General features: G+C 47.2%; 1 protein-coding gene across 9 annotated transcripts in view; it reads left to right on the top strand.

Annotated features, from left to right (window-relative positions):
- ptk2ab (protein tyrosine kinase 2ab) overlaps positions 1–17800 on the top strand; it is a 54559-nt gene extending 36759 nt beyond the window's left edge. For 7 of the 9 annotated variants that reach the window (XM_062539595.1, XM_062539593.1, XM_062539592.1 and 4 more), the window contains 11 exons: positions 3199–3310; positions 5480–5518; positions 5966–6052; positions 6512–6655; positions 7047–7178; positions 9764–9817; positions 11569–11614; positions 13565–13668; positions 15703–15858; positions 15997–16077; positions 16856–17800. In XM_062539595.1, coding sequence (XP_062395579.1) covers positions 3199–3310; positions 5480–5518; positions 5966–6052; positions 6512–6655; positions 7047–7178; positions 9764–9817; positions 11569–11614; positions 13565–13668; positions 15703–15858; positions 15997–16077; positions 16856–17068 — 1168 coding nt within the window. In that variant the 3' untranslated portion in view covers positions 17069–17800. The remainder of the gene's footprint in view (positions 1–3198; positions 3311–5479; positions 5519–5965; positions 6053–6511; positions 6656–7046; positions 7179–9763; positions 9818–11568; positions 11615–13564; positions 13669–15702; positions 15859–15996; positions 16078–16855) is intronic. The other 2 variants (XM_062539600.1, XM_062539601.1) reach the window with 1 other exon arrangement.
- Positions 17801–19953: the final 2153 nt, after the last annotated feature.

Genomic DNA, 19953 nt, shown 5'->3' on the forward strand with positions numbered 1-19953 from the left:
GACCTCATTGTTGCCGTGGAGGCAGCCAGTAGGACACACCCTCTCCTCCCTCTCCCACCAAACGGGCCGCAGGTACAGCAGCCAAGCCCCCTGAGGTCAGTGTTCAGTCGCTCCTCATTGATGCAACTCAAAAACTTTCCTGACTTTCCCATTCATGTAGGTACCTGCTCAGTCTGCCAGTAATCGCCTACACTAACCAACCCAGGGCATGCTGGAGCAACGGAGTCAGTCAGGCAGAGTCTGAGCTCATGTCTTAAAAAGAGCCGTGTAGCACGTCTTTTCAGTCCAGGCGTCAGCCGCTCCTTTATGAAGGCTTAGACATCGCACATCGCAGAACACCCAAATATCCCATTCCCATGCTTGAGGTAGTCCTGGCATCTCACCACAGATGTGTGCGATTAATCTTGAAAGGTGCATCTGAAAGCAGTCAGATCCTCCTTTTGATACAGGCATGTGTGGACCATGGCTGCCGTGTCTGCGGATCGTCCCACTGGCGGCCATGACGGTGTGGTGTGGTGTGGTGTGGTGTGGTGTGTGTGTCGGGAGACTGTTGGGGGTGGGGGATGGGGAGTGTGGAGTGTGGTGGGCTGCTGTGTTTGCAGAGGCTGTGCTTTTACTGCACTGTTTTAAGAGCTGGCATGACTCAGGCCTCCAGTCCTTTTTTTTTGCCGCTGCTGTTGCTCCCACCACATCAGTGAAGTTCACGGCTGCAGAGGGGCAGAATCTGTGTCTTGGAGACGCCGTAAATATTTAGACTCTTGATACTATTTCTATAAAGCACCCTTGGCCATAAAAGGCTGAGAATGCTGCAGTTTGGGGGTTGTTGCAGTGGTTGCCTAATCTCATTGTAATCTCCCTCACTGGATCTGCAGTCTCTCACATGATAGGAATGCTATTATTGTAATGATGACCACTATAATTAGTATTATCTCATTTGGCATTGGACTAGAAATATGCCATGTAGCACTGCTAATTAGGATGATTTAGCCTGAGAAGTATAATACATTGTAATAAGTCAAGGTCCATTCTGATTTCCCATCTGAAATAATCAGGGGTATATAAATCAGTGGTGAATGAACACTCATTCTTTCATTCAGTCAGTGTAGCTCAAGAACAGGGATTACAACACAGCAGAGGTCCTCCACGGTTGGCCATATTGCTAGGGTGTACTGTAGGAGTTCCAGGAGTCTGCACCAGCATGGCAAACTCATTCCCATTGTGTCCTACAGAGTGAAACCAACTCCAGCTTGAGTTTACTTGCATGCCACAGTGCATTGTCAACAGTGCCTGTTTTTAGCTATCTGACCTGGCAGATGAGGGCAAGTCTCAGCCTTGTTAATTCCAAGTTAGTTCAGACCCCCGCCCCCTCCCCCAAACATACACACACCCTCCCTGTGTGTGTGTGTGTGTGTGTCCTGACATGAGCAGTGGCTGCTCCCTCCTCAGTGCTGCGCTGCTCAGCCTCCACACGGTGGCCATGTGCCAACCCTAACAGTCTGGCCAGCGTGAGCACGAGGAGGAGGAGGTGGAGGCAGCATCGGAGAGGGTCAGTCAGTCCTCCCTCTCCTCCTCGCCTCTCCTCTCACACTCTCTCTGTCTGTCTATCTCTCTCTTTTAGCTCCTCTTCCTTGACTTCTCTCTGTATTTTATCTCTCTCCTCACACACTAAGTCTCTCTCTTTCTCTTTCTCTCTCTCTTGCTCTCTTTCTCAACCATTTAGCCATTGGTACGCCATCTCTCTCGGTGATTGCTGGTAAGTTCTAGACTTTTGGCTTACTGTTAGCTACTGGTTGTGTGACGAAGAGTTAGTGTTTGCATACACTGAACTGGCTGGGCACAAGCGTTGTGTGTTAAAGGGGCGGGGTTCTTTGCCAGAGCGATAATGCCATGTGAAAAAGGAATGATATTTGCACGTTCCTCTCGGGTTGTGGAGCTCCGCATCTCTGAAACGTGCCGTGCGTGACTGTTTAACCGTGGCCTGGAGTCCTAGGAGAGGGGATGTGGTTGAGCTGCGGGTGGTGTGCTGGAGCCCAGAGGCGCGTGGCTGGAGCTGTCAGGGCTGTGTGTGGAGAGGGACGGGACAGGTGGCCGGCCCCAGGCTGCTGCCCCGCTCGTCTGCTGCTCAAACGCCCGCCGGGCTTGTCACGGATAACGCTGTTTCCAGAAATACCCGCCGTCCTTCACCTCTGCTCTCCTCTCCTGTCCTCTCCCCTCCCCTCCTCTCCTCTCCCTCACACTCTCCGCCTCTGAGCGTGGCGGCTGGACACACACTCTTGCGCTGGCCCGACCTTTTGAGAAATGTCTCCGCTGTGGCAGCAGCACAGGGAAGAGTCCGCTCTGCTTTAAGTCAGGTACGCTTTTGTTGCCAATGTTCTGACTGTCCTGTGTGCTGTGTGCTGTCAGTGTCAGTTTAATCAGGTGCTAATACTTGTGTCTTGGTTTGGCGTGTGTTGTGTGGTAGTGACCACAGAGGGATGTTGGAGTGGCCCCTCTCCTCCATGCTGGGGGTAGCCGGTGCACCGTGATGTGGGCTGAGCTTCACTATGGAGCCCTGGGCTGGCCTGCTCTAAATGGGTGGTGTGTGTGATCGTTCTTACAGCCTTTTGTGGGAGCCGCGTGTGGTGTGGTGTGTTTGAACAGCTCTTGTGCTCACTCTCCCTGGCCTGTCCAGTGGCGCTCTGTGGGGACTGGAGCTCTATAATCACTGTAGCAGATCCACACTCAATACCCAGGTCAGCCACCTCCAGAGTCCTGCCTTTTCCCCCCAGAAAGGATTTGCCTTATATTACCCATCTCGCAGCGCTTGCCTGAAACTGATCCGGAGCTATTTCTAAGAGGTTCTATTTTTTGACACGGCTGAAAATAAATGGACTTTTTTTCCACCTGGGGATCAGGCTTCCTACCTCCCATCTACACCTGGAATGTCCATCGGAAAGTCTTACGGCCTGGTTAGGGCCGACCGCAGCCAAGGCCGTCGGCTCTGGTTAAGTGTGTGTAGTCTAGCTGCCGGGCTCTGTTGCCGGCCACCTGGCAGAGTGACCTGCTTTTGAAATGGCTGGACGCAGCGCCGGCACACGGAGCGGGAGCCACTGCCCGCTCCACCGCTTGCCCGCTCCCACCACCAGAGTAGCCGACTCACTGCCGCCTGTTTTGCTCCCCTCCCTCCTCTTCCTCCTCTTCCTCCTCTTCCTCACACAGCACCATCCTGGCCGAGGAGAAGGCCCAGCAAGAGGAGCGCAACCGCATGGAGATGAGGCGGCAGGTGACCGTGTCCTGGGACTCGGGAGGGTCCGACGAGGCGCCGCCCAAAGTAAGTGTCCCTCCGCTGAGGTGGCCATGTTTCTGCTGACCGCTGCAGCATGGTCTCCCCCTCTGTAGCTCTTTAGACTGAGAGGTTTTTATTTCTTCTTGTGCTTGAATTCTTCCATCAAGTGGCTTGTTGCACAGTTGCTGGCTGACCTTGAGAATAGCTGGAATATCACGGGTGGTCTGACTCCAAACCATCCCGTTTGGCTGCTCCTCGGCCAGGAAAACCATGCATGTTAGGGAGCTGTTCACATAAATGTTGTGGTGGAGGTCTGAGAAGCCGCATGAAATCCAGTTAAGAGAAAAGCTCCAAGAGACTCACTGGGGTCATGAAGCCATTTGTCCTCCAAGCTCAGCAACTACCACATAGTAACAGAGTAGCCCAGCACAGCCTGCACACAAACCTCTGTGGTTGAACTGCTTTCATTCACCCCTGGATTAGTTTCCATATAGCCAGCAGAAGGATTATGTAGTTGTGTCTCATTACGACATACGTTGTTTTGGGTTTGTGATTTGTGTGTTGTGATTCACACTCAAATGTTAATTGTGTGTACGGTCTCTGTTGTCATTTGATACCTATTGAATTCAGTCACATCTTTCTCCTGCAGCAGCACCTAATAACCGTAGTAGGCACCTTTTCCTTCTTTAGGTGGCAGCACATCACGCTCTAAGTCACTGTGAGCTCAAGGGAGAGGTGTCCCTATTGACCACATGCGTTGTCTTGTCCAGGACCCTCGCTGCACGCCCACTGCATCTGTGTTGTCTTTCTCTCTTGTGTTTGTTTGCGCTGTTCGTGGTGATTGATGGCCTGACCCCTGCTCAGTGACACCTCCCCGACACACACACATGCAAACACACCTCCCTAACAGAGGCACAAACACATACTCAACTACACACACACACACACACACACACACACACAGACACACACTAAAAACAGCTTTTGCTATTGCTGCTGGCTGTGTCTCACTCTGTGTGTGGCCCCTGGGATTTACGAGCTGTCCCTGCTCCAGAGCTGTGCTGTCTGTCTGCGTGTCTGTCTGTCCTGCGCCGCTCTTGTGTGGTGTTTGGTGTCTTGTGTCATGGTGTATGCTCATTAAATGTATGCAGTGTGTATGTATGACACGAGTGTGTGGCTTTGATGTGTGCCGCAGGCTTCTCTGTTTCATTTATGCATTCATTGTATGTGAGATCCATGGGATTAGTAAGTGTGTGTGTGTGTGTGTGTGTGTGTGTGTGTGTGTGTGCGCGCGCAGCCGCCCCGTCGGCCTTCCCTCCACCACAGCTTTAGCATGGACTGTCTGTCTGCTGCGCCCGCGTCTGTCGGGTCTGTGCCACTGGGCTCGCAGCTCTCGCTCTGCTTTAGGGCGCCGCCCCTACCCCTGCCCCTGCCCCTGCACCTGCCCCTGCCCCTGCGCCCACCCCGCCAGCCCCCGCTGCTGCTGCCGCCCCCGCCCCGCCTCAGGAGGAGCCCCTCTCTGCCCCCCCGGCCCCCGCTAACCCCACAGCTGCCGCAGCACCGCCCCCCACCACCACACACCACCCCGCAGGCAGGTGTGACCGGAGAGCCCGCCACAAGCACCAGGCTAACGCACCACGCTAGCCGCTAGTCCATAGCATTTCATTGCTTTTTTTCCCTCCAATATTTGCTAGCTTTAGCATTCACATGGTTTGAATATAGCATGTAGCAGCAAGCACACTTTGGCAACATTAACAAAGTAACTCTGGAGGTTTTCAAAACCAGATCCAGATTAATATAGGATGGAACACACATCTGAACACACATTGGTCTTGTAGAGCAATGCTATGGAACGAATGGCAACCGTCTATCCTGCTACGCTTGTGTTATTGTTGACATAACAGAAATGCAGGTTGTTTTTCTGGCATGTGTAATGATTACTTTGGATGTTGATATGTGTGTTCACCTCTCAGTGACCTTTTGAATTCTGATTACTCTGTGCACTGTCCACTTAACACTGCCCTTAACATTGCCTGGTGCTCCAGTCGAAATCAAATGTCTTCATTGTATGTATGTGTGGGTTTGGATTACTTGCACGTAGCACATTGTCTGTCAGCGTTCATGTTGTCTGCGTGCTCTCTGTGTGTGTGTGTATGTGTGTGTGTGTTTCCTCATCTCTCTAATGTTTTCCACTGTTTTTCTGTGCATCCGGAGGTTTGGCCTCGAGACGCTGTCTATGAACGGGTGTTTCAGGTAGAGAACCCCTCGCGTCAACTCAAAGGAGCAAACGGAGATTTGTTTTGCCTGCCTGTATCAATCAATCAGTCAATCACTCACTCACTCTGCTGCTGTGGGGCCATTTTGATCTCATTCTCCTTCCTGGACCATGTATAACTACCAGCAACCAAATAACCTACTCGGATTCCAATCCCCCCCTTTTAATGTGCTAACCGCCTGCCTCTTTCTTTAGCTTTGTTTCGTTACCCCTTCCCCTCTCACAACAGCTCCAACTTAATGCACACACACAAAATTCATCTGTTTTTTTGTGTGTTCCCGTGGTGTGACTGTTGTTAACAGTGCTCTCTGAGAGACAGCCGTCTTGGGGGAGAGAGAGAGAGAGAGAGAGAAAGAGAGAGAAAAAGGGTGATTGTTTTGATAGGAGAGCTTTAACAGTATGGCCTCCTGCTTTCCCTTCTGCAGCCCAGCAGGCCTGGTTACCCCAGCCCCCGCTCCAGTGAAGGATTCTACCCCAGCCCCCAGCACATGGGCCAGCACAACCACTACCCGGTAAGGCCACCAACCCCACCATGATGCCCACATACCCTCTTAGTAGATACCACATCCTGATGTCAAATTATTGTCTGGCTGTCTGTCTAATCAATGTACGTTGAGTGATCTTGTTCCATGAAGAGATGAATTGTATGGTTTACTCCAGTTTCCCCATTGCAAGGCTGTCACTGTTGTGAAACCAGAACCAGCCAAGAGACTTAAGAGTGTGTTCTGTGCACTGCCCTGAGGGCAGTCCCACGCAGCACAAACTCACGCTGTCCTGTGTGTGTGTGTGTGTGTGTGTGTGTGTGTGTGTGTGTGTGTGTGTGTGTGTGTGTGTGTGTGTGTGTGTGTGTGTGTGTGTGTGTGTGTGTGTGTGTGTGTGTGTGTGTGTGTGTGTGTGTGTGTGTGTGTGTGTGTGTGTGTGTGTGTGTGTGTGTGTGTGTGTGTGTGTGTGTGTGTGTGCGCGCACTGCAGATGTCCGGTTACCCCGGCGCTCACGGAGTCCCACACATGCACAGTGGAGGGTACCCGCCTCAGGCGTCCGGTCTGGACACGCACGACGGCTGGAACCATCACAGACCCCCGCAGGAGGTGCCCATGTGGTCGCCCAAAATGGAGGTGAGTTGGTGAAAGACTTGGGCACCATTGCCAACTGACCACACTACAAGGTTCAGTGGTTTGTTGAAGGACCTGCTGAAATCTTCTGTGTGTCTGTGTGCCTGTGGTTAAGGTTATTGTATTTTGGGGCTTTTGTCCAAAGCAACTTACCGAAAACATTACATTTGTTGAATGAGCCTACGTTAAGCATAATAGTAATGATAGCAGTAATATCTGTAACAATGTCAAATATCAACAATGTGTGTGTGTGCGTGCATGTGTGTGCACGTGTGTGTGTGTGTGTGTGTGTGTGTGTGTGTGTGTGTGTGTGTGTGTGTGTGTGTGTGTGTGTGTGTGTGTGTGTGTGTGTGTGTGTGTGTGTGTGTGTGTGCGCACGTGTGTGTGTGTGTAGGAGGGCGGTGCTCTGGACATGCGGGGTCTGGGGCAGGGCCTCCCTCAGCACCTGATGGAGGAGCAGCTGATGCTGCAGCAGCAGCAGATGGAGGAGGACCAGCGCTGGCTGGAGCAGGAGGAGCGCTTCCTGGTCAGTGCATCTCCGTCCCACACCCACTGTCCCATTGGACTACATGGGGACCTCTGATAACAGGGTTCCTATGCAGTATTAGCAGAAGTCATAGCAGAATTCAATCAAAATCAGAATCAAACCAATTTTGGACTTCAGACTTTTTTTCATTATTTAAGTTAGGGCCCCTCTTTTTTTTGCATTTTTGAGGTCAAATTCCTGACATTGCTGTAATGACATTTCCTTTTGACATAAAGTACAGTCTGTGAGCTCCACTCGGTGAAAACAAAGCCTCATTGAAAACTATGGTGCGCTAGGTGGAGTGGCAAAAGTGTTAAGTTGATGTCCGCTGGATTGAGTGAGTGCCCGTACACACTGCCAGCTGGCCCATAGAAAAATGACTATGACTAAAATAGACAAATATGAAGTGGCAGTTTTTAATTCACTTCAGTTGTCCATACGTTTGTTTTCACTGAGTTATCCCAATCCTGGAGTTTGGAGATTTGAGTATGGAGAATCATGTGATGCTGTGATCATGTGCAGGGCAATCCCGGCCTTTACTCTGAGTCAGAGCTCTGGTGTATGGACGTCTGTGCGTATGAGGTGCCACACCTTCCTGTGATAGCCGTCAGTCCCATTCGTCAAGAGGAAATCCATTTATAGGCCTAGTCATACAACTACAACTTTACTTTTTAAGGTTCTGTTTGTTGAGCAAGGTGCTTAGAGCAGCATGCCCTCATCTCAAAGAGCGTAATGCAGATTGACAGGATATCTCCACTTAGATGGGTTTGGAAAGCCATTATGTGTAACATTTTAGGTATTAATGCCCTTTCTGCAAGTCTGTAGTGTTGTTTAGAAGCTTGAAACATAATTCATGTCCACATTACATTCACTGACATATTTAATCTCCAGAGACATTGAAGTTAGCCAGTGACACATCTGTTACACAACTGTTCTGATAAATGTTTTTTTTTTTTTGTGGTCACAACATGCATGTGTCTTTGTAGAGCAGCTGCTGAATTAAAATAGCTGGCATACAGCAGAAGTGCATACTTCTAACATGCCCGTTGACAACGTCGTAATTACTGGATTGTCAAATGTGCTCCATGGCCAGGCCAGGCCGTCACATAGCTCTCTGCGTGTGTGTGTGTGTGAGGGGAAATGAAGAGGGATACGAGGCGGCCACTGTGGCGTTGGCGCTGCTGTAATTGTGCCCAGATGTGGGAGTGGAGATGACCGCTCATGGCCAGAGCTCTGGCGTCTCTGGGTCATTATCTCGGGGATGCCTCGTGCAGAATGGCTCAAACTGGCCTTCTCTTTTCCTGTGTCTCTGGAGTTGGGGCTTGGGTGAGGAGATGTGCCGTTATTCATTTGACAGTAGGTTCTTATACTGCACATTTGCCTTATTTGAACAGAACTAGGTTTCCCAAATAACTAAATGATTGGCTCCTTATAATAACACACTTGAATGCACTTGGCTTACAATGTACTTTGCAGATAGTATCCTTGAAATCAGCAGAAAAGTCAACAGATAAACAGACAAACCTGATTATACAAATTACTGGAATCATTGCACAAAGCTTTATCAATACAACATCTCAAGCCTAGCACTGCTAAGTATGTTATGACTAAACCAAAAAAGCACTAAGATCTTAAACCCCACATGGACACGGCTGGGGCATCTCTGGAATACCTCTGAACAAGCAGGCTGTCCTGTGAAGCACTGGACACGTACCTGAGCCGTCCCGGAATACTGGAGCACAGGGCTGATGAAACACCTGACTAAAGCCCACTCAGACCAGTGCACTGCTGCTAGCTCCAGCATTTGGAGCAAGGCTAGAGGGAAAGAGAGAGAGGAACAGAGAGCGGGAGAGAGAGAGCGAGAGAGAGAGGGTGTGTGAGCAGGAGAAAGAGGGAGGAGAAAAGGGCTTGGCAAAAAAAGTTGGTTAGCTTTCTGCTCAGTTGTCATGAGTCAGCCAAGGCACATATATGCTCGCTGCAGAGCATGAGCTAACTCTGGACACAAGCGATCACTCACTCACTCAGTGAGCCAGTTAGTCAGTCAGTCCCTCCTGCACCGCCTCTGTTGATGGAACTACTGCTCCGCAAGCCTCATGCTCATTCAGAAAGGAGACGCCGGCACACCAGAACCACGCAGAGGATGCAGGTGTTCAAGTCCTGCTTTGGAAAACTGGTACAGAACGCAGGGCATGGGAAGGGCTGCTGCTTTCTCTGGGTATTATGGGCTGTATCAGGCGCACTCTGGCTGTGCAGATGCTGATGTTGTGTGTTAAGTGTCTCCTGTGCACTTGGGCTTCTGTTTGTGGCTGAGAAGGGAAATGATCCTGCTGGGGAAACACTTGTTTACTGTTTACTGTGTACTTGTTGTGTGATATACTTGGTTATGTCCTCACTCTCCCTATGTGCTTAAAAAACAATCCTCTAGAAAAGGAATCTGTGGAGGTATTTCTGGTGAATGCTTAGCCACACTGTAATTTGCTGTGTTCTTGTTGCTGGTGTGTGTGTGTGTGTGTGTGTGTGTGTGTGTGTGTTCCCTCTCTCTGTACCATTCTCACTCTGCTCTTTCCTCTCACCCAATTGAACAGAAGCCCGACTCAAGGGCCAGCATCGACAGAGAAGACTGCAGTCACCAGGGTCCAGTGAGTCTTAATGTTTTTCTCTTCATGCCAATGAATCTTTCTCTTTCTACCTCTCTCACACACTCACACACTCACTCTCACACACACACACACACACACACACACACTTCCAGCCGTTCCCAGGTGATGCATGAGGCATTTCCAGGACTCTGCTTGTTGCAACAGTCCCTCTCTCACATTGCCTGAGGTGGTGTGTAGTTTTTTTGCCCGTATGTGGAGATTGTGCTGATTGAGGAGTCAGTCTGACTCATGTGGGCTTGGACCGCGTTCCCCACAGGCCTCTCCTCTCACAGGAAGAGGAAGCTGAGGGTCACAGGAGGTCAGGCTGCAGCCACATTAATATCCCCCGCTTGTAAACATTCAACATAATAAATATTGAAATTCCAGATGGGGACTATGCATAGACACAGTTTATTTTGTTAGTCAACAAATAGGAAGTAATAATATCTTCCTATGGATTGTATTTGTATAGTAATATGATTTTATTTTGCGCTCAGGGTGAGTTGTGTTTATGGAATGTCATGTGAATGGCAGGGTGTCAAATGCCAAGATTCCCAGAGGTCGTACTTGAGGAGTTTGTGAAGAGAGGTTTGATTAGCGTGTCTCCGCAGGGAGGTGTTTGATTGGCGACATGAGAAGCGAAGTCAGACCTGGAGGTCCACTCCAGACAACTGCAGAGGGTAACTCCTGATGCCGTGTCTCAGCAGTTGTCTGGCTCAGTCACAGATCTTGTTTGTGAAATTCCCCCGAGTTTGCTTGAGGTTGCCAACAAGGTCCCCCCCCCCACGCACACAGAGCTGATGTAAGCCCACATCACGGGCATCGCGCTTACTCACATGTGAGCTCACCGACTGCAGTGAGCGCATCGGAAAGTCCGCCGAGAGGACACTGCTGACCAGACTGGGTGAATGTGGAGAGACCGGAGGGCCCTCAGACGTGGTGGTCCCGGCGACGGGGTGCCATTAGAGGGATGCCTCCCCTCCCCTCCCCTCCCTGTCCCGGCCCCGCCGCGCCCCGCCAGGCCCCGCCAGGCCCCGCCACCCTCCGCAGGCAGCCCACATGAAACACGCTGGCATGCTAGGCACACTCATTTGCTGCACCATTTGCACAAGAGCCCGTAGGCGTTAGCTTCCCAACCAGCACAGCCCCCCTCCACTTGTCTGAAAATGATTATAGCTTCCACTGACGCCATAGGTATGGAGGGAGGATTTTATGTGTGTGTGTTTTTGTAGGAAGGCAGGGGGGGGGAGGCGGGTGATGGGGAGGCCATGATTCATTGATCCCTTTTCCCATAAATCTCCAGCATGTCAGAGGGTCCTCAAACATTGGCGAGTGCGCGAGCAGGGTGCAGAGTTGTGGGCCGTCTCAGGGCTCCCCTCCCCTCAGGCTAGGCTTGGAAAAAGCTGCCATTTGAAGTGCTGCTGGGATGATTGGCGTGTTTTCACTGGCATGGCATGCCATGGTGCGCTCTGCTCTGAGTCACCCTGTGGTCCTAGCAGATGTGTGTGTGTGTGTGTGTGCGTCTGTGTGTGTGTGTGTGTCCTCGTGCACGCAAGCATCTGTGGCATTCTGGCTATTTGTGGCAAGACCACAACAACACTGAGGGGACGCCTAAACAGAGTTTCTACGAAAAGACCGAGGGAAAGAGGAAATCATGCACAAACAGTCTCCTGAGCATTGTCGCCCAACTCAAACCATGTGTGGCTCTCAATTGTTTGTTTGTTTGTGTGTTTGTTTGTTTGTTTTCTCAGACAGGAAACCAGCACATCTACCAGCCTGTAGGCATTAGCAAACCAGGTAAAAAAAAAAAACTCCAGCCAATGAGGCTCTTTCATAATTACAGCCGTTTGCACTCTTTGCCATTACGTTGTTTCCTGCAGTGGAGTGGTGCTGTAGACTGTAGAGCATTGAGCACATGCTGCTGGAGCTCCCTGCAGCCCTGCTGCTCCAGAGGATTCTGGTCTGGTCCGGTCCGGTCCGGTCTGGTCTGGTCTGGTCTGGTCCTCACCGCTCCTGTGCCGGGCCACAGCCCACATGAGCCATCAGCAGCTCAGCTGCCTCACTTCACCCTCATGGTGTACTGATAACTAGGGGGCGGTGGTAGTGAAGTAGTTAAAGAGCTGGGCTAGCATGCAAGTTGTGGGTTCAATTCCCGGCTTCCACCGTTGTGCCCTTGAGCAAGGCACTTAACCCTATGAGCCCGACGGACGCAAAGTGCGTCAAAAAACACACCCATTCTTCTCTGTTACATTGCTCCGCGATTATTAGTCACAGCGAGATGAGACCTATATTGCACGAAAGAGCAGAACCGGGGCTTTCCAACGAGACTAGACACTTGTTTGTACGATCAAGTATGAAAATAAAATAAAATCATGAAGTTAAATCAAAGTATATCATATTTACAGTCTATATTGCTCTGCGTTCACCGGCGCATCCAGGACTCTCGCTTGAATTCCTCGCGAACCCAGTATCGCACAGACATGACACACATATCAAACGAAAGAGGAGAAACAGAGCTTTCCATTGATACCAAAGAAATCGATCCGTTCGTTTTATAAAAACGGACGAAGTACAAATAATACTGTCATATAGCTTTGGCTACCATTACTCTCGTTTGATTTACTCGTGAAACCGCGTTCAGAAAGATATGAAACGCATGTCAGATGAAAGAGGAGAGCTAGAGCTATCCACAGATACCAAATGCAACCTTCTAGGCCATAAAACAGACGAAGTGACAGCAAAATAATAACTTAATTTAGCTCCACTTACCCCATGTTTTTGTGTGGCATAATAGCCTATGTTCATAATCCAATGTTATCATGTGTTTCTCTATGGCAAGTCACGTTCATAACACGGTTTTGAGATCCTAGCAAACTCCTGTATGGTATCCAATTCAAGACTCATATTGCATCCAAATTTATTTGACAAATAAACACTTTTTTTGCCTTTACTTTGTTCATTGCAATGCAGTAAAAAGGTATTAAAGAGAATCATCATCTGTGCACATCATGTGTGCTACCACGCAAACAAGTCAGGTCAGATCAGCTAGTGACACAAATATGGAGCGCAAAAAGTGTCAAAAAGTCCTATCTCATCACTAAATAAAAATCGCCATTTATTTCTGGAAGGCACACACCACATATTTCTGTAAATTGCTCAGCCCCAAAGTATACCTCCACCATGGTTCTTATATTGCCATTTTCAGGGCAGTCAGGCCTACACAACCATGCAAGTCATGTCGAGCTGTCAGCTTGTTGTAGTGAGATATACGTCAAAATGTAAGAATTTGTATAGTATGATTTTTAAAAATGTATTATTTAAAAATCAAAATCAAATCAATGCAAGTATGTATACATGATATTGAGGCAGATCTGGGTAGCCTAGACTGTGCTGAAAAAAAAAACAATATATAGCATGTGTGAATGGCACCTACAATGCCCAGGATAAATGCTTCTATCTAGAGGTAGTGAAAATGCCCTTAAAACAGTCTAGGGCTCATAGGGTTAACCCTAAGTTGCTCCAGGGGAAATGTAATGACAATGTAATCCCTTGTAATGTACTGTAGTTGACAGATGTAAGTCACTTGGATGAAAAAAGTGTCTCCTAAATGTAATGTAATGTAATGCAAATAAACTCCAGCCGTCTGAGGCCTTCAGTAGACTAAGGGGTCAACTCCGTCAGAGTGTTTTAGTGACGGGAGCTGATGAGTGGAGGCGGCTGGTGACGTGGTTGTGTGTTGCTCCACAGAGCATGCAGCTCCACCCAAGAAGCCCCCACGGCCTGGAGCCCCCAGTCACCTGGGGAGTGTGGCCAGTCTCAACCCAGTGGACAGCTACAACGAGGGGGTGAAGGTAAGAGTGCAGCATCTAGACACCATGGAGCGCTGATACACACCGCTACTCTGATTTTACACATGAGACGGCCACAAGAGGCTTGATGTGCAGTCAAAATCAGCAAAATGCAGTCAATGATACTGACATTAGTTCATTATTAGTTTCCTATGTGAAGGGGGGTGGGACTAGGAAGAGTAGTCCTGGGTCTCTCTGTTGCCCTTTGTCAGTGTACAACTTTTCTAAGTAAAAGTCCTGGCAAGTGTTTGATCCATCCATTTAGTAAACTAGCTAATCCTAATTAGTAGCCAGGTCGATCCGATAATTAGTGATATCACCTGTATTAAGTGCGCAGATAGAAAGAATATATGGCAGGACTTTTACTTTCTGGACCCGGGTTGTCCACCTCTGACGACTTTCTCTTTGACTCTTTTATACACACACACACACACACACACACACACACACACACACACACACACACTGTAAATTCATGATGGATGAATAGCTGCATAACCCAGAAAGTACTGCAGTCTTAGCCATGCTCTGGGAGACACCAAGCCAAGCCTCAGCTAAAGCAGTCCCAGCTGCCGAGCACCACCCCCTTACACACACACACACACACACACACACACACACATAAACACACTCAGACAAATAAACTCTTGTGCACATTCAAACTTACTCAAGTTCACTTTCACAAATACACACATAGCTAAACTTACCACCAACGCACGCACATACACGCACACAAATGCTTACACACACACGCACACACAATCTCCATAGGCATTCTCTCATAAACAATGCTCAGCACTCTAGGAGCAAACAGTTTCCATCACACCCTGTTATTAAGATCCCACAGGAAATTATCCCCACAAAACAATGTACATGAAGCAGTTGAGTTTCTGAGGAAACCACCGTACCACAACTAAAACGTTCAGCCAAATAAAGCAGGATTATTTGAAAAATCCTACAGAGTATAAACTTACTGCAACCATGTATTGTGCTCCTGTATATTAGTTATGTATTGTGTAAGAATCTTCAGTTCTGCCTCTGATTGTATAAATGTCTCTCTTTCTCTCTCTCTCACGCACGCACGCACGCACGCACGCACACACACACACACACACACACACACACACACACACACACACACACACACACAAACACCACCTCTCTCTCCCCCTCTCTGTCTCACATGCACACATATGTGCCCACAGCATGAACTCTATGCTTTTCTGTCAGTCAGAGCACACACTTCTATCCTCTGTAATGTCTCTTGTGAGTTGAAGCATGTTTATGTCAGAGCTTGTTTCCATAATAATCTTTCTCTCTCTCTCTTTCTCTTTCATCTCTCTCCTCCCTGTCTCTGTGTTCTTCCTTTATTGCTTCTGCGTCACTGTTGTTGAACATAGCCCTGGAGGGTAAGAGCACAGTGAATGTGTGTCTATGTGTCTGTCCTTTGTGTATGTCTTAACACTCGTTATCCATCATTGGGGTTTTGTGAGTTGATGTGACCTTACAGAAATGATTTTAATTGTAAACAAAGTGTCTCAGCCTTACTGAAATGGCAGAGGTTGTTTCTGCTACGGGTGGCTCCAGGGTGGGTTTTGAAAACTAACAGAGGTTGTTCACTTGAGGCTATTTTGATTTGGAAAAAACTCTTCATCTGTCTTCAATTTTCTTGTTGTCCTTTGCCTTTTTTATTATATTGTGTCTCTCAGGGTTATATTTGTTTACAATGGACACAAGTCCCTTAGCTCTCAAGCCAATTTTATTAATTCATTTCAAATTCATTAAAGTAGAATTACAGATAAAATATCAGTATTATCTCAAACAATATATCACGATCCAATAGATCCAGTTCCAGCTGCTCATTTAGTTTGTGGAATGACATGACAGCAGATGCCATTTCTCAGCTTTAGTTTACACTGCCACCTGCTGTTTATATATAGAAATGCTGCAAAGTCATAACAGTAGGTTTGTATACAGTCAGTGTGGTCAGATGTGTCCTGTATGTTTGAGTTCCTAACGAGTCTCCTCCATGGTCAGATCCAGCCTCAGGAGATCAACCCTCCTCCCACGGCCAATCTGGACCGCTCCAATGATAAGGTGTATGAGAATGTGACGGGGCTGGTCAAGGCGGTCATCGAGATGTCCAGTAAGATCCAGCCTGCTCCTCCGGAGGAGTACGTGCCCATGGTTAAGGTGCGTGCTCCTGGCAGTGGCCACACTCTTGCCCCATATACGTAGTGTCCATATAAGAAGCCTCTGATGGTGTAAAAAGGTCACCAGTGCATAGGATGTCATTATTGATCTCTTCCGCTTTTCACGTGTGTGTTTCAGGAAGTGGGTTTAGCTCTGAGAACGCTCCTGGCTACTGTTGATGAGACGATCCCCACACTCCCAGCTAGCACACATCGAGAGGTATGGAAGTTCTTAAGTTATTCCAGCTTCCTAAGCAGAGCGCTAACTAAAGGAGCATTCACACCAAGAACAATAACGATAGCTATAACCATTCGATAAAAGCGTCCACACGGGCCAACGATAAGAAAATTCTCTCCTTGTGCAAATGAATGTTATGGCTAGAATATTTTGGGTTCTGATTGGCCGTTAGCTTTTTATCGTTCTCAAAATCAAGTGATCAGCAATGATATCGTTCTTCATGTCGTTATCGTTATAGTTTATGTGTGAACGTTGTCATTCATATTAACGAGAGCGATATTTATTTATAGTTATCGTTCTTGGTGTGAACGGCCCTTAAAGAGACCCTATGCAACTTTCTGCAGGAGACGATCGCTCTTTGTTTACATCTGGAAGTCTGAGACGTAGAACCACGCTTGCAATTTATATATTTTAATATAGCCTATACATGTATAAATATACACGCTAAAGCTGTCGGGGAAGCTCTGCAGAGAAAATGCAAGCATAAAACGAGCGAAAACTAACAACGAAACCGAATGAACCGAGATGAAATCGCCAATCCTGCATAGTTCCTCTTTAACAGGTTGTTATGTAATCATGTACAACATTGTAGTGGACAGAGAATTAGCACTCCTTCATAGTGTCTGGATGTTGCTGGAGATGTCAAGCTAATCTCTCTCTCCTCCCCCCTCTATTTCTTTCATTATTCTTTCTCTCTCCCCCTCTCTCTATTTCATGCTTCTTTCTTTCTTTCTTTCTTTCTTTTCTCTCTCTCTATCAGATTGAGATGGCCCAGAAGCTGCTCAACTCCGACCTGGCGGAGCTGATCAACAAGATGAAGCTGGCGCAGCAGTACGTCATGACCAGCCTGCAGCAGGACTACAAGAAGCAGATGCTGACGGCCGCGCACGCCCTGGCCGTGGACGCCAAGAACCTCCTGGACGTCATCGACCAGGCGCGCCTCAAGTTGATGGGCCAGCCGCGGCCCCTCTAGGACTGACCTGTTCGCTGAAGGGTCGCAGGCCCACAAGGGGGACGGGCAGCCTGTTCTTGGTGGACAGAGCCTGGCACTGAAGCGGGCAGGTGGCCACCCTCCCCCAGACGGCCTCACACCAGCATGTAGGACTCCACATGGGATCCTTGAGAAAGAGGAAACGCGGAGATACACGACTTCCAACAAACTAACTACTGACTGACTCCTCTGCCACACCAGATGAACAGACTTCTGGCTGATGGCAAGGCTGCTGTAATCTATGTGTGTGTGTGTGTGTGTGTGTAAGCGTGTGCGTGTGTATATAAGCATGTATGTATGTATGTATGTATGTATGTATGTATTGGTGTATGCGTGTATGCGTGTGTGTGTGTGTGTGTGTGTGTGTGTGTGTCTGTGCGTGTGTGTGTGTGTGTGTGTGTACTTTGGTTGTGTTGCTCAAAGGCCAAGTGCCATTCCGGAGTTAAAATGTTTCATCACCTGGATCAGGGTGAAGGAGCCTGAATGGATTAACTGGAACGTTTGCACTGATCACCCGGTGAAACTCTGAGACTCCCACTCACACTGTCAGTATCAGTCACCTGTCAGCGTGTGTCCATGTCAGCTCAAAGCCAGACAGACCTGGCCATCTCCAAACCTACTAAAGCAACTGAGTAAATAAATCCATCACAAAGTAATGAAGGATGTACTGAATTCTGATTGTTTTAACTTCGAGATAAATGCATTTGAACAGTGTATTTTTTTTACTATATGAAGGTGTGGTATCTTGAATAGATTCCCTCCCCACCCACTACATCAAAATACTCCGTTTAAATAGTCCGTTTTACATTATAATCCTATGAAGTAGACCGTGTTCTCAAAAAAGTCCTCGGCTTCTTTTAAAATGCGGTCATGGATGTGTTTTTCTGTCAGCTCAGAGTTGTTTTTAAAGTTGAGAAATGTTCAACATCTAGTGACAAAACGCCTTATGTCCCACTGTTTTTTGAGAGCTGACCAATTACAAGTGGATACTTTGCATATCAGGAAAACATGCTTCCAGCTGTTTTTTTTTTTTTTTTTGGAACAAAAACGTAACTGAAAAAGTGGTCTTGACAACTTCCCATCTGAAAAAGAAGCCAAGTCTAAACAAACCCTTATTTACTCACAGCAAAGTTGAGAGGAGTACCACTGCCGGTATGGATGTAACAAATGCAGCTCAGTACATCTACACATGCTGAAACATCAGTCAGGTGATCAGCATAGAAAAGCTCATACAGTATCTATGCTAATAATGTCCAGTTTCACGTTTGGTCCTTTTGTGACATTGTGATATTTATTAACACTATTGAAGTATTATCCACATACAGTTGAAACTGTTATAAATGTTCTAAGTGTGGCAACCTCTGAGATACCTTGACATTTTATGATTTACCGGGTATTTCTCAGATTAGGGGTCAAATTGGGCTGCTGAAATTTTGAAAATCACAGTTCCAAATTTGACTAATTGGTATACATCAAATGAGTGGTCCTTTAGTCAGGAGTGATGTTATGAGCTTGGTTGAGGCCATACAATAAAGGAATGTATTATTTTGTGCCATTTTCTTAACTATGTCAATAGCTAGGGCCGAATACGTGAAAAATCATGAAGATTGGGCACTTCTGGAAAAGTTTTTGATTTTTGGCAGGGTGTTAGGTATGGGCCTAAGGTTTTTAAAAATCCGTGGATACAAGTTGGGGTGGCCCCTCTAGTGGCAGTTACCGTTAAATCCAAAATGGCCCCCACTGAAAAGAGAAAAGGTTATATCTCAGTTTTCTTTAGTCATAAATTGTTGTATAATGACACTTTTTCTACTTGATTTGATACAAGGAATGATCATTTTGATATTATCTTCCTATATTCAGGTTATTTTCATGTCAAATGTATTGCCATGGTCACTTTTTGCTTCAAAAAGGTCCATATCTCTGAAATTGAATAACATAAAAAGATTATTCAGGCCTCTAAACCCATACATTCACCCTTTAGGAATAATATTGAACATGTTGCCATCATTCTAGTGTGAAAAATATTGTTTAGCAAATGCCTTTACCAGAAACTGTCTTTTTCTGAAATCAATGCATCATAGTCCAGCAGCCAAATGCCATAATTTAGGTGAACCTGGTTTTGGCGGTTAAAGTTTTTTTTGGTTGCAGAATCTAGTTGACTAGAGGTACCTCTTTAAGATTTAGGAGGGTGCCTGGTGATATCCCTTGGGCAATTTCATATATTAAGCATTTCTTGTCCAATGTGTTGAACATAAGGTGGAGATACTACAGGTGAATAGGGTAAAAAAAAAATTAACAAGCAGATATCACTATGAAATTTCACCAGTTGATTGCCTAGGTCAATATGAAAAATATATGTATTACAAGTTGTCTGTACTTTAATGTTTGAATATGCAAATTAGGCATGATACAATTAAATATGCGCTGATTTGCATTTGCTGAATACCAACTGAAAATGAAACCTGGCGTTTTTCTAGGCTGATTTGACATGGAACTACACTCATCTGGCGTAATAATCAAGGCAACTCGCAAACGTACCATAGGCGCAGTGATATCGTACGCAGCATTTGAAAATAGTCCCCATAGACAACAAGCAGTAGTAGTGCCAGTAGTTTGCAAGTTGCCTTGATTATTACGCCAGATGAGAGTGTAGTTCCATGTCAAATCAGCCTAGAAAAACACCAGGTTTCATTTTCAGTTGGTCTTATTGCACTTTCTAACTTGAGAGGAGACACGTTATAAATGGGAAAATTACCAGAAATCTTAGTCACTTTTAAACATGAAGCTAGCAGGCGAGAAGCTAATGGTCTAATCCGATTCAATGATCTATGCTAGGCTGAAGCTAAAAGTTGTATCGCCAGACTCAC

This window comes from Sardina pilchardus, chromosome 6 (assembly GCF_963854185.1).
Source record: "Sardina pilchardus chromosome 6, fSarPil1.1, whole genome shotgun sequence".
Classification (NCBI taxonomy): Eukaryota; Metazoa; Chordata; class Actinopteri; order Clupeiformes; family Clupeidae; genus Sardina; species Sardina pilchardus.